At 41.3% G+C, this 15,227-nt stretch overlaps 1 protein-coding gene across 1 annotated transcript in view; it reads right to left on the bottom strand.

Moving 5' to 3' along the window:
• Positions 1-15,227, bottom strand: part of prex2 (phosphatidylinositol-3,4,5-trisphosphate-dependent Rac exchange factor 2) — an 85,041-nt gene that overhangs the window by 57,197 nt on the left and 12,617 nt on the right. Inside the window, exons 2-10 of the mRNA XM_054622545.1 lie at positions 12,523-12,594; positions 11,442-11,564; positions 9,814-9,918; positions 7,552-7,653; positions 6,483-6,644; positions 3,642-3,775; positions 2,637-2,740; positions 1,058-1,207; positions 332-473 (exon numbers count right to left, since the gene is read on the bottom strand). Coding sequence (XP_054478520.1) covers positions 332-473; positions 1,058-1,207; positions 2,637-2,740; positions 3,642-3,775; positions 6,483-6,644; positions 7,552-7,653; positions 9,814-9,918; positions 11,442-11,564; positions 12,523-12,594 — 1,094 coding nt within the window. The remainder of the gene's footprint in view (positions 1-331; positions 474-1,057; positions 1,208-2,636; positions 2,741-3,641; positions 3,776-6,482; positions 6,645-7,551; positions 7,654-9,813; positions 9,919-11,441; positions 11,565-12,522; positions 12,595-15,227) is intronic.

Consider the following 15,227-nt stretch of genomic DNA (forward strand, 5'->3'; position numbering starts at 1 on the left):
AAATTTAAAGCAGGGATGGAGTAACTGATCTATGTTACAATAGTGTAATCTGTTTAATCAACCATAGGATGTAGGTGCTCATTATATTTATTTACCACTGTACAAGGCCTCTATATCTACTTCTCAAATATAAAGATCTATATATCTGAAAATATACTAAACTACATATTCGTTCTGGTTTATCTCACGGCACAGTCATCCACTGTGACTCACTCACTCCCTCACAGTTAGAAGAGCTCACAGCGATGTGACACACAGGAAACCAACACTCAGCAGTTTCTTCACCGGACAAACCAATGTGGCGAGATTAGCGGGCTAGCGAGAATCTTACCTTCCCAGGAAGCATTTGGGGAAGGTGGTGAGCTTGCGTTTACGGTCCTTAATGAGGTTACCCTTGGTCATGAGGTGGTAGAGCTTTTCGCCCTTCTCTGACACCATCACCCACGTATCCTGCTCCATGCCGAGCCTCAGACCTATGCAGCAGGGGAGGGAAGAAGGGAGGATGCAAAAAAGTCTGTCAATATCTTGGTATGAACAATCCTTGCGCTCAGCTCCTAGACTAGATGTGACAAAAATTACTAGCTGGAGAAGGTTATTACTCCTAATTTCACAAGATATTTAGACATGCCTTTCAGTGTCTATGCTAATAGTCTTAGGGAGCATTAATGACTGACACTATGAAGAGATTATCATGCACACAATCACAAAATGGGTACAATAGATACAGAAAATTTGAGTTTCCTTTTAGAAATGACTACCCGCTAATCTGTTTTAACACCCTTAATTGTGTTAGCAAAGACACACACAATATCACCGCATCCCTCACTTTTTCTTTCACTCTTGGCTGCAGATCCCAGAAATAAATGGCTGGTACTTACTCCCTTTTATATTAGTAAGGCTACATAGATCTGTATTAATTTACCCAAATACAGCATATATTCTCAGCTATTTGATTCGAGACAGATGTTGAGAAGAAAAAATAAAAGGGGAAATGAGTTTCCCTAACTGACCGCCGCCCCCCACAGCCTGATACTGATACAGTAAAGCGCCTTCTTACTTTTCCTCCGCTCCCTCTCTTTCATGATGGCCTCCAGCCACTCCTGCTTCTCCTCCGGGGTCTTGGCCATGCAGACGAACCACTTGTTCTTGGCCGTGTTGTGGATCTTCCAGCCATTGTTTACTATGTTCCCGCTGCTGTGGTAGTCAGCTGTGACACAGACACGAGATTGACTTCACTACTGTTATAAAGTCCTCTACTTGCGAGGGGTGGATCGCAGGAAATCAATTTTTTTGACTCATTTAGGCTCAAAGTAGTTTTTATAAGTTTGAAGGAGAGGATGATAAATCAGTGATCACACTGATAATGACACTGTAAATGGAGATTGTTATAGACTGGACACAACTCCAGTGACTTGCTTCAGAGAAAAATAAGCAAAAAAACATTGTAATAGCAACACAAGGGCTACAGGGAAACAACAGGAAATCGACCAGAACAGACAAAATATATAAGGCTTTCTTTTACAATAGTGTGGCCTATTTTCCAAAAACATTCATCATAAAACTATTGAGAGTAAAGTACTCCATCTTAGTGCAAACACTTAATGTTGGCTCATTTTTCCCAGCTCTAGTGTCGGCCATAGCCTCTCATTATGGAGTGCTTCATTGATTATCACTCTTCTCCTTTAATGAGATAAACGAGGGTACACACAATCAGAAGAAGAACCATCCATCAGCATTATTTAGTACTCAGTGTTCACAATCGTCCCACATAGATGATGGCTACTTGTGATTCACCTCCTACGCTCAAATATAGACGTTAAGAATGTGAAAAAAAAACCCAAAGCAAATGGACATGAACTCTTGACCGTAAGTTGAATCTCGGTCATTATTTCCATCTCTTAGGAAAAACTTGAAATGCTTCGCTGCCTGACCTCTGATTTTCCTCCTCCACGGGTGTAAGAGAATGCAAACCATTACAATCATCAATTACAATCACGTCTAAAAGCATCTACAGTGTGGTGTCCTTTATATGGTATGCCTCGAGGGCGTATTTCAACCTCAGGCAGCAAGTGTGTGCCTGGGAAAAAAGTCAGGGCGCTTTTATTTCGTAAAATAAAAGCTAAAATACTTCTGTCGCCCTAGATTTCAGATTGAGATCTCCTGCCTGTGGTGCGGAACACCCAAGAGTTTCTGCACCGCCGCCTGCCTCACGTGTTTATCCTCCCTCTCCGGACCCAAAACCCATCCGTCTCTCACCAAAAACACCCAATATTATGGCCCATCTAGGTCTGTTCGAGGGAAAATGATGGCTTCCACAAATATAAATGATAATCAGTGGCTATGTGAGGCCAAGAGATACAAAGGTTCGAGTTCACCAAGCACCAGCACAGTCCCAAGAAAATGTAACTTTAGATGGCTAAAAAAATGTTTATAGGTAAATCTTATTTTTCAATTGGTAATCCGAGTATAAAATCACATGTTGTAAATGTTCCTGTGTGGGTTATTATGGCATATCTTTAAACCGCAGCAGTGCTGAAATAAAAAACGAGCCTCCGAAAGCCAGAAAGAGAAAAAATCTTACTGTGTGAACATATTTGTCCAAAATAAATGATGTATCTTTTAACAGGACCACTCACCCGTGCCATCATCAACATTTTCCACCTCCATCACCTCCGTGTTGATTCTCCCTCTGAACAGGTAGCGAGGACCCTCTGTGGCCGTCTTGCTGTTTTTTAAACGCCTGTAAGAAGCAACAAAATCATGTCATGTTATGGCTTACTGAGTAATAAGTGCCACTCACAGTTCATTTAAGAGACTAAGAATAATCATCTGATATTTGTCTATGTGTACTAACCACATTAAGTGAGGAAAATGCATCTAATTTAGAAGAGTTATTGAATTTACAGTCAGCGCAAACCACTTTCTACTTTCTTTTTTGCTTTTTCTTTTGGTCATGAATGGATCTGCTTTAAAGCACTCCTGGCAGGCACTACACTTTCAGGACGTGCAGTAAAAGCAAATCAAAGCAGGTGGCAACTTGGTTGGTGTCGTGTAAACAAAGCCTGCCAAAAAACACATGCAATGGATGACGCATTATTGTTAACAACTGCATCTGTAGCTCAGTGTGAGCAGCACAGATCTGGCCAGTGTTCTGCCTGCAGAAGCACAACAATGGTCAGCAATCAGCGAAAGTTTCCTAAATTGCACTGAACATTATACATGTCATATTATTTAGTACACTTACTTAGCCACTAACTAAAAGATTAATCTACCAGAAAGAGTCCACACATGGTGGTTATATGCCCAACTAGACTTATCACATGTCGCCATGTCCCCAAGTAAAAAAAAAAAAAAAACAATCCTTCTCTCTCGTGTCTCCTCTACTGCATAACTTCTATTAACTCCCTCACAAACAAGTGAAAGGCTTCTCACAGTGCACTGCTTTTTTCTTTCATAAAGTAACGGAACTGGCACAGTGAATTATTTCTAGCATTATAATGTTCTGACCACAGACGGAGGAAAGTTTAAAATTGGTATAAACAATATTTTATTCTGTCTGTCTTACAAAATGAGAATTCAAATTTATATTCTTCTTTGTGGATTTTGCGAGTAGAGAAATTAATACAAGAGGGTCAAGACACCTGTTTTTCTTCTTGCAGTAGACCAGAAGCTTGTCAAATAGGAAGAAAATCCTCTCTTGTATGTTTCCAGCTGAAATCTTCAAGAGGATGCCGTGCATGAGCATCTCCGTGCATGTATCTGTGATATTGGAGCCCTGCAAACAGACATATGGGCAAAAGGTCAAACAGAAAAAAAAGAAAGTGAAACAGATGCTTGAACATAGATTGACACACAGGAATGTGGGAAACAATATATATATATATTCAAACTCGGATTTTAATGTGAATCTTTTATCTGAAAGAGAAAGTTTCTATAAATTAATTCTATACCATTCAATGTTCACACATAGTGACTGAACAGGAGGAGGGATTACAAAGCCCAGCCTTTCCTGTTCCCCCTCTCAGGGGTCTGTAAAAACACTCCCTGCTTCCTCAGAGCAGATTGCTGTGGGACTTTAAAATGCACGGCCGTTAATAGCCTCTATAGAATAACATCCCGTCCAGTCAAACCATGTGTTGCATTGTCGCGCCTGGTCACCACATTGGTTGGGGCTCCTGCTGCCAGTGATAAAGTGTGCTGTCTTTCCCCTTACCTTGCCCGCTCTGGGAATTTATGTTCCACGTTTGATCAGCCCTTCAGAGCTAAAAATAACTCCCATGCGCACAGAGCCGGAAAATGTGCTAAGCATTTCCTCCTGCTGGAGACATCAGTGGGCCAAAACCTATCCCGCTTTTTCCTTCTTTCACTCCTCACCCTTTTTTATCCTCCTCCTCCCCTTCTGCCAATCATCCCTCACTCTCTTTCCCTCTCCATGATTCCCCAGTCTATTTTTCTATCTCTTTCATTCCTTCCTCCACACTTTTTTTTTTTTTTTTTTTTTTTTTAAGTCTCCCGCTCTTTCAGCGGCCTTTTAACTCCCCAGCTCATGAACAGATGTTAAACTGATTTGCAGCCTGTGAATGTGTGCACACCAGACATGGAAACTTGTGTTGATCACTTGAATGGGCCACCTGCAACATCACACTAGTCCAGACTATAGAGCTGCATTTCCTAAATGGAAGTACCGACACTTCCCATTTGTGTTTCATGCACTTTTAACAGAGCCCCCTGTTCATTTACTTCTTTTGTTGCAGCCTTCTTTAGATTTTCTTGTTCTCTGCAGCATTTTTTCTCTCAGTCTTAAATCTAATCTTGTTCCAATCCAGAGCTCCACAGAGGGGTTACTCAGAAACTTCAGCAACACTTCATCACTTCCTCATCATCTGTCATGTCATCTGTTTCGTATGAATTTCAACCCTCTATTTTTATAGCCAGACAACAGCCAATCATAACAACTGCAGAATTTATAAAAAATTAGGAAGGGCAGGACAGAATATTGCAGAAATTGAGGAAAAAGTATGCTTGAAAAGTTTATGTTACACTGCAAAATGGTATTCGTCAATTGGCTGGAGAGATGAGAGAATGTTAATAAAATGTGCTAAATGAAAGAAGCTAAATCGAGCGCCACAAGGCCAGTACGTTTTAGGAACTCTAATTAAACTTGAACAAGAGAACATAATGTGAAGTGAAACACAACTGGAAACTACTACCCACTGCTCTAAAATTAACATATTTCTATGCCACAGAGTGACAAAACACAGACACTTGCAACACAAACCAACTGGTAATCACTGCCCTGACAAATGCTGGCAGTCGTCACCATGGTGACCACTGCGGGCCATCGCCCCGTCTCTCCCACGCAAGGTGAACCTGCCAGGATGCCCCGAGGGCGGCCAGCTGTGGAGCAGGTCAGCGCTAACAAGCAATCAGCCTGGGCGGAGGAGCAGGAACGGCGGCTCCTCATCCCTCCATCATTCCTCAAACACCCACACAGAAATACAAGATGCAACCGACACTCAGCCATCTCTCCTTTTTTTCCCCTTTTCTTTCTACATCTCTCCTCTCTTCGTAGTTCCTTGTCATTTAGCCTGGCGTGCACCAGTCAGAGGATCCTGCTCCAGAGTGAGCTAATGTTTTGTATTAATAAAAAGTGCTGAAGGGAAACCGCAGAGTAGCTTCAGCCAGGAGTACGTTGAGTGCAGGATATGTCGCCGCACCCAACAGTAAGACTCATTCTGATCACACTGTTTCTAAGATTTGAAACTCTCTGTGTGTGTTTGTGTATGTAGAGGTACACCCAGTAGTATCTTTTTAGTGACCCAATGTTGAGATAATCTTTCATCAAATAGATTGTCCTCCTTCTACAACCATTAGAAACCTTGGATTTTTTTTGTCATAAACATTGCCCAACTACTTTTGTTGTTGCAAAATATTTTACTATGAAGCAAAAAAATACAGACTAAAGGCCTTTCTAAATGCCCTGCTGATACTAAAACAACATATTCACAGAGACCTGACCACTGATTTCTCTTCCCAACCACCACTGGGCCAACTGACCCCTTAGTAAGGCATCCCAGAATGCAGGAAGAAAAACTAATCTAAAGGCAACCCTTCAGACCAAAAAGTTCGGTCTACCTGATGATAATTGAATCGGTGACCCTTAAGCGGGACGGCTTTAACTACAGCCTCATCCAGGCGGAAAGAATTTGACCATTGTGAAAACAAGTCATTGTTTCCAGAGAGAACAAGAAAGCTTAAAAGGCCGTCAATTCCTGTTGCATTGCTGGCAAAGGACTAAGTGGCTTTAAATATGTCATGACTTTGAGCTTTGACGAGGGGAAAGCTCAGCTGTGTTTAAAAAATGGAAAACCTACACGCAAACTCTGAGAACACGGCCAGACATCAATGCAGCCTTTTAAACTGAATTAACTGGTGGAGATTAAATCATTCAACACGGTTTACACAGTTCATCTGAGGCCCACCTCCCAGCCCTCGATATGGGACTGCCATTCCTCCAAAATCTCCAACTTCTCCATCTGTCTCTTGGCCTCGTTGATGCTGGAGCACACAGCCTTCATCACCTGCAGAGACTCCTGCACCAGGGCGTAGTCGTTGTGCTTTTTAGGGGTCCTTTTCAGCAGCTCCTGCATATGCAAACACCACACAGTCTCACGTGAAAAACTAGTTACGTTTATTCCCATTATTGCACTTAAACTACTTTTAAAATCAAATTTGTCGCAAATTTAACCCTTAAACATATTTACACAAAAAAAAGAATGAAAGATAAATATGTTCAATTTCCTACACACTCCAAAAGTGCTTACCTTCCAGTGATTCCTGAGTAAGATGGTTAAAAACCCTGCTACTGAATGCCACGGTCTAGCAAAAGCGATGGCAATCTCTGGTTCTATAGTCTAAACACCGTCTTTGAGTCGGTCAGCTACTATAGGGCAGACTCACACTGTTCTGGATATATCTGCAGCCAGTGATGGCTATCTGTGTCATTTCAGAGAGGGAGGCCCTGGCAGCTGGAAGACTTCAAATGGCAGAGCGTCAGATTACCCCCTTATTATTATTACTACATCTCTGTGCCCGCGCTGGTGGCTGTTTAGAGAACGCCTGGGTGAGACGGGACAGCTCAGATCACCGACTCAAACAAGTCTTTGAAAGTGTATTTAATTTCGCTCACGTTTCACGTTGGGAAATGGAAATTTCAGAAGTAACAACTTAAGAGTGCAGGTATGAATGAGCCCAGTCAAAGTGTCCGAATGCACAGCTGGGTAGGGAAGGTGATGATAGGTCTTGTGTTATTCCTACAATGTGGCTGTGCTGGGAAACTAAAGCAGAGAGTAGACATGTCAGAATATGAGACCAGTGTTTCATTAGCGAGGGAGAGGTTGATGTGAATGGGACGAGACAGCCCTAACTAATGACTAGGTGGTGGTGGTGGTGGTGGTGGGTGAAACGAGGAGTAGAAGGTGCACTACAGAGGTGGTACAAGGGTGTGGTATCTCTATAATACATAGTTAGCGTGCACAACATCGTACTCACTCTGAGCAGCAGTGGGTACTTGCAGATCCTCTGTATAGGAGCTACCAGGTAACCCTCCAGTGGGACCTCTGTGTTTTTTCTGCCGCCCAGCAACATGCAGTTCTGCAGGAGAGGAGAGGAGGTTTAGCAAGGTCTATCAGTAGCATCAGGAGTATTTCATAGTTTATTGTGTGAGCAGAACTCGACAGTAAGGGTTACCAGGTTGCCATTGGCAAACATTTTGAGAGATTGGCAACCAATTATTTGCCCTGGGTTGCCAACAGCGGCAGCCACTTTTAAACATGTGAAAAATATGGACAGCAAACAGTAAAACATTGTGTCTCTTCAGCTGTACGTGAGAGTGGATTCAGCTGTCTCAGTACACTGAAGTTTTTATTCTTTTATGTTCATAAAAATCATTTAAATCGTTTTTTTTATAAAGCAGTCATACAACTGCATAGTATCTTAACTACTCAAAATATAAAGTGACTTAATGGCAACCATATTTTCAGTTTCGGCCACTTTTTATAATATCTAGCTATGGAGATGCAAGAAAAAGACATTAAGGCATGAAGTGGTGATGATGTGTACAATTGGTTGTTGCTTATTAGCAAAAGTACAGCTGAAGCTTATGGGAATGTCATTGGTCATAAACCAAACTCTTGGCCAAATTGACAGTTTGACCGGCTAGTTAAACTACAGTAATGTAAGGGGAACATCAAAGTCTGAAGGATTAAGACTCAGGGGACGATGAACGCCTGTACAAAAATTCATGGTAATCCAGCCAATATTTGTTTAAATATGACAAAATTGTTGGACCAACATCGCCATCTCTAAATTTAGATTTATCATAAACTAAGAGATAAACTTTGCCTTCAGTCAATTAAAGTGACCCTTACCCTCATGTGGTTGGTTACAGGTTATGAGGTCAACTGCTAATATCCACTCTCACCCCCCTCTCACCTGATATATCAACGAGGTGCCTGATTATAGTGTAAACAATAAACTAGGCTTTATGGCACCCAGTTGGCCAAAGGTTTAGTGGAGGTTAGCGGATATCCTCACCCTGATCATTGCAAGGCTGAGGAAGTGACCTGAGGTATATTAGGCCATAGCTAGGTTTGTAAGGTAATACGAGAACCATATAGCCCTTACGAAAGGTTAGGTCACCAAAAGGTCAAGGCTATAAAGGCTCCATTAAATCAAAGTCAATTAATATCTAACCCCCTCTGGCTTCCTAGATTGAAGGCACTCATGAACAGTTAATCAGACACAGAACTCTTGCATCGTCTTTGATGATGGTGTGTATAGCGTGTGCATATGTGTGTTTAATTTCTTACTCCATCAATTACACTTTTACCAGAAGGTCATACGCTTCTCCAAAGAACCAGCTAATCAGTACACCAAAGTCTGTGGTCATACTGTGGTTCTTCGGTTTGTGTAACTCTGCTGTGTATCTCAATTTCAAAGTGCTCTATATTTATGGAAGTCTTAAAACACAAGAGGTGATGCTGTGTTGTGATACGAGTGTGTGCCGCTCTAAAGGTAAAAGATGAAGGAGAGAGAAAGACTAACATTACACACTGTCAAAGCCTACGAGTAAAAAGTTAAACATATGAACAGGGGGGACAAGAGAATACACAGCAACAAATTGAGAGCTGTGAAAGGTAATGAAAAATGAAAGAAAGTGAGAATATTTTGACCTCAAACACACACAGTTTAGGGAGCCAGCTGGGGGGGGTGTAGTCATCTTTTGTTCTAGCAACATGATGCTCCCCTGTGGAAGTGAAATTCTCAGTGTCGGGAGAGGGAGAACGCCCACACAAGGGGCAGAGTCCCATCAGCTGTCAAACACACTGGAACATTAAGTACAGGGTCTAACACTGCCATGTGTGGGTGACTCTGTTTGTATGTCTAAGAGAGTGAGGCGGTGTGTTTTCATATGTGAGCAGTTCTCAAGTGCAGCTTTGATCTACATGATCCCACTTGGACTTCAATATTTGCCCTAAGAAATTAGCTTTATTTTTGAAACCACCCTAAATATTTAACACATCATACGGATGTTTAAATATATAGCTATAGAAGAAGACGGAAGCTAAAAAATGACTGTCAAACTCAAATGGATTTATGACAAATCATTATGTAACAAAGAAACAATCTGCAGCCAGTTAATAACTATAATGTGCGTTAGCATGGATTGAAGACTCTGACTTGTGCATGAGTACGGATCTTCTGAGACTTTAATTGGTTGCATTTATGTGCATCTTTACATCCCCTTCTCACCAGTAAACATGTCCGAACGCTCCTGATCTTATTGAGCTCCAGCAGCAGCCTCTGGGCCTTCTCATGATTCCCACAGTATTCATCATAAATCTGGAAACGACTCCTCTGCAACAGAGACAGAGAAAAACAAGGTGAGAATCATGAGTAAAAAGGAACAAATTGCAGATAAGAGAAAGAAATAAAGAAACGGGCGACAAAGTCAAGCAGAAAATAGGAAAAGAGAGGAGGGCGTCAAAAAATTGTATTTAAGGGCAATACAGAAGACCGTAAAACTGAGAACAATGAGAGAAAACAAGGCAAAAACAGACCACAGAGCAGACATAGGAATTATAGGATTCATTGTAGGTATGAATTCTTCCCCATACTCTCCTCTCCATCATGAAATAAATAATGTTTATCATGTGTGTGGGGGGCCTCCAATCGTATCCATCTGCTTTACAGGCATATAACCGACATCTTTCCGCCACATTCATACTCCATTGTCTTTGAGAGGCAGCAGTGGGACCAGACCGCACAGCCTTTAAATCACTCATTACAAAGTCACTACAGAGCTGCAAAAATAGTACACGGTCTTCAGTCATGCGGCTCAGCCTCAGAAGACAAAGCTGCTGATGTGAAGAGACATAGCTGTCTTAACCTTAACAACATCATCAACAACAACAACAACAACTTGCAAATACACATCTTTTTTATTACCCTTAGAGTATGCTCTTCTTGTTGAATCATGTTTTCTAATAGGTCAGTTTGCAAACCTCCAGAAATATAATTTTTTGGCCCTCGGAACTGATTTTTACTGTAGTCCAAAAGGGAGGAGTGGAGTCTTAAGTCAGCGAGAACCAATTTGCAGGCCTGAGGGATTTTGATTTGAGCAGCCCAATGTCCAGCTGGCTTACTTACCCATTTGCGTTTAAAGTTAGATTGTGTCATTCTTTCCTGGAACTTTTAGAGCATCAACATATCACTACTGAGAAAGTCATTTTGAGGGGGGGAAAAGGAGAATAAGAGAAAGAAAGTAAAAAAAGAAAATAAATTCAAAGTCCTATGTCAATGGACTCACATGGTCACTCATGACTAAATTATGGTCATGAGTTTTCAGTTGTGCTGTGAATTATATCCCATTTTCTCAATGAGAATGAGTCTCTCTCTCTCTCTCTCTCTCTCTCTCTCCCCCGTTTCATCAGCAGCCTACTTGCAGGGGAGTTGCCCTCAGCCCAACAGAAGAATGGTAAGATTTATTAGACTTTGAAACCTATTATATGCCAGTGTGCCTCCAGGCGCAGCATCAAAGAAATGTGATTTATAGCATGGCTGAGCAGTATATCAGAACCGTATCAAGTATATCTCACATGTGCAATCTCTCATCATGGGTAATCCAGAAAGATGAATTGACAACATGTGGTGTGTTTTATCAGTTTCAGCAGGACTCACAGGAATAACTGCATTTGAGCTCTGATAGTAAAGCAGGCGAGAAATGCTTTAGATGAACAAAAGATTTCTGCAAACAGAACTTACATTGATGTGACTGAACTATGAGAGCTTGGAAAAGATGGTTGCATGATTATTAAAGGTAGCAAGATAACTTTCAACATGGAGGCATGAGGTAATTGAGGTTCGCACGTGTTGCTTACAAAGTGCAAGAAGCAGCGCCCGATTTCATGGTGAGCATGAGGGTCAGGCTGGAGCAGCTCTTCCACCATGGACAGAAAGTCTCTGTGAACGGCCAGGATCTCCTCGATGTTGGAGAATAAAACCTGAGAGAGAAAAAGGATAAAGTAAATGCATGTTTTTAGTATATTTGCCAGCTGTTGTTTTCCTCCAGTGGAGATTGCCCGAATCAATACTTTGGAGTGTATTCCTTTTTTTGTGGCAACGTGGCACTGGGCAAATTTCTGAGGCCCCACAATAAAGAGTGTGGTTTCTTTGAAATGGGCATTTTGGCTTTAGATGTCTTTGATATTGGGATTTCAAACATTATTATTATTAGATATAAAAAATAAAAAAAGGAGCACATTTTCTAAAGATCTGTTGTATGGGAATGTTGCCTTCATGTGGCGTTGACTTCTCCCCCCCCCCCCCCTTTATGGTGATGTTAAAGGACAAAACAAAGCTGAATCTGGATGGAGGAAGAATCTAGTGACATAAAATCAAGGCATGGAAAACCAAATAATCCTTTTATGGGTGAGGCAAAAATAATCCTCAGAGACGCTAAAAAAAATCTAGTAAGAAAATTTCATCAATGGAATTCTGCTCCAAAAGGCTGGAAGTCATTCAGCTGACCCACGTTATCCACACCCCGCTTTGTACAGCATGTTCCCAAACAAAACATAGCATGGGTGGACAAATTCCAAAACACGGGACATGCAGTAAATATCCACTGAATGTCTATTTACCTTCAAGAGTAAGCAAGCTCACTGAAAAAGCCACCCTCCCACTGTGAGAGTGCATCCTTTATTATCCTACAGCCGGAATCGCTTATAAATAGATTATATTTACAGCTGCTTCCTGCATCGCCCACTACTTCTTTCTCCATTCAGAACTTGGCAATTTAGTTTGAAAGAGCACCCCAAACAAGGGACTCACTTTATTTAGTTACCAATGTAATTCCCTGTCTTTTAAGGGATCAGGTTACTGTATTTAAATTAAGGTCTGTGTGCAGTGTTAAAGTCAATCTTAATTATGCAGTCCCATACCTCACAGTTTGACCCTCACCTTAACAGTCTCCTCTGTGATGTTCTTGTCAATTTTGGTGGCCGCATACTGGTCGAGACGATGTAGAAACACCTGAGAAAGAGCAGAAAATAAAAGCAACTGTTAACACTTTTGAACTGGATTAAATTACATCTTGGCGTCTGATGGTTTGCACGTTTAAAGAGAAAAATAGAAGACTAGATTTGATGCTTTGTGCGCTGCTGCAACACTTGGCTGCCACAGCAAATTGGTCACCATCACAAAGGACACCTGATACACACGAAACACAATCTTTGCACTGGGAGGAGAAGAACAAAAAAACATAATAATTGCAAGGCATGGTATTTCAAAGGCGATGTTAAGTGGCTGGGGATGGGAGTCTGAGAGGCCAAACAGTGTGTGAATTGAGATGGATGGGAAGTGCTCTTACTTTCTTTAGTCCCTGAGGGTTCTAGTTCCCAGGCCGCTTCACTGCACAAGCCCTCAACAACCCATTTAATGCTTCAGGGCACTTTCTGATAATGGCAAATTGAGGTGTGCGTCGAATGTATTCTCAAAATGTGACTAAGGAGGAATTAGTCATTTTCTGAACCCGCCTGAGGGAGAGCTTTTAGAAAAGAAGACATCCATCAACAGGTACCAGACATGAATCTTTATGTTTGCGTGTGCAATGCTTGGAATACAGTTTGGAAGAGAGGAATCCATCTTCAGTGGAAAGTTTGGGGGAAAAAGAATTGGCTGAACCACACTTTGATTTTGATTGATGCCATCAAAGCACTTCACTTGAGGGAATCTATGATGAAATCCAAAGCAAGGCTTAAACAGACCTTTGTGAAGTACAAAGAAATTGCATTTAATGGCTCTAAATTTGAGTCTAATCAAACTGGATGCTGAGCAGCAAAAACAACAACGTCCCTCGTGTTCATATTTCTGTGAAATTTGAATGAGAGCAAGTCAAGCAGCAGCAAAGAAATGTCCTTGGCACAACATCACAAAAAACTTTTGTGTGATTTTGGTTTTGTTTTATCAACACTTTGTTTTAATTTCCCATGTCACACTAATAACTTTATTTATTCTCCAAATGGCATAAAGGGCAGTAACTCAAGCAAGACAAAAGCAGAGATGAGATCTCTATCTAGAATAAAGTGTGTACTGGGACTTTGTTCAGCCAAACCTGTCTGCTAAATACACTGAGAAAAGACTCATGACACTGAAGATAAATTAACCAAATGAAAGAAAACAAAGAGATTACAATTTAAACAACCGTTTGACCCAAACAGCATTTAGGAAAAACAGAGCTGGCAAGGAATTACATTACATTACATTACAGTCATTTAGCAGACGCTTTTATCCAAAGCGACATACAGGAAGTGTATTCAACATAGGTATTCAAGAGAACTACTAGTCACCAGAAGTCATAAGTGCATCTCCTTTCTTAAACAAGCATCTAAGAGCATAAACCAGAGTGAAACTACAGTGCAGAAACAAACTAATACGAATACAATAAGTGCAACAAACTAATACGAATACAATAAGTGCAACAAACTAATACGAATACAATAAGTGCAACAAACTAATACGAATACAATAAGGAATGCAGCATGGCTGTCAAAACCCAAATTCTGACTTAATCAATGGCCTGTCACTGATCACACCAATCCTCATACAAAACCCCAACAACATGACAGACAGCATAATAGGCACAGAGACAGTGCAACAATACGACATATTCTGACACAGAAGAACACTTCAGCACCACAAAGCCTCATTTCATGGTACAGCATGACACAAACCATCAGCAGCTCCGTAAACACACGATCAAGCTGAACGGCAGTGTGATGCGTACAGTCACTGTGAGTGCAGTAAGTAGTTACATCTGTGTTTGCAGTTGACCCTAACCACGGGGCGTCCCTTTACTGCCCCACCGAGGGCCATAATGCCATCTGTCGTCCTGTGCAGCCACACAGCAGGCAGGCAGCCTGACCTGAGAAAGCTCACATAATACAACCACTAAGCATGTAAACAGCTTACTTTAATGAGCAGACAAGCCAAGAATTATTTCTTGACACCAAGATACAAGTAAGTGGTTGGGACAGATGGGAAGGTGGTAGCTCTAAATCAGTGGAAAAATCTCCATTTCTAGCTAATTACAAAGACTGAGACAGATTTCTGCTCAAAATAAAAATGAACATGAAGAAATTACAGAAATCATCTTCATTAAATTGTATTGACATCAAGCAGCACTTCAAAAGTAACTGTATAAGTGTTTGAATCTGGGCTTGTGTTTAGAAAAAAAGGAAAACTCAAATAATCAGCCTCTTTGTTGTGGGGCCAACTCCACGCTGATTACCATTCCATAGCTGCCTTGCCTCGCAACTCTGCCACTCACGAGCATTAGCATCTGATTAGCAAGTATAATATGTACAAACACGGAGCAGACTTCGCCAGTCATGACAGTGCTTACAGTACAGGACCTCAGCTGAGCAAAAGTGGTGCTAATTTGCATCAAAACCAGCTTCCTGTCGTTGATGCGTGACATCAAACACGGGCTCATTAGGGAGTCTATCACTTCAGCTTTAATAATGATAAATAGTATATTCAACAGGAGATAATCACCATATCTGCAAAGCACTAATTATACAGCATTTCTACAGATATGGGGGGGCTCTGCAGCAAAACATACGGAGCCACACTGCAGATGCTTATCAGAAGTAAACAACACAAGA

This window comes from Anoplopoma fimbria, chromosome 21 (assembly GCF_027596085.1).
Source record: "Anoplopoma fimbria isolate UVic2021 breed Golden Eagle Sablefish chromosome 21, Afim_UVic_2022, whole genome shotgun sequence".
Taxonomy (NCBI): domain Eukaryota; kingdom Metazoa; phylum Chordata; class Actinopteri; order Perciformes; family Anoplopomatidae; genus Anoplopoma; species Anoplopoma fimbria.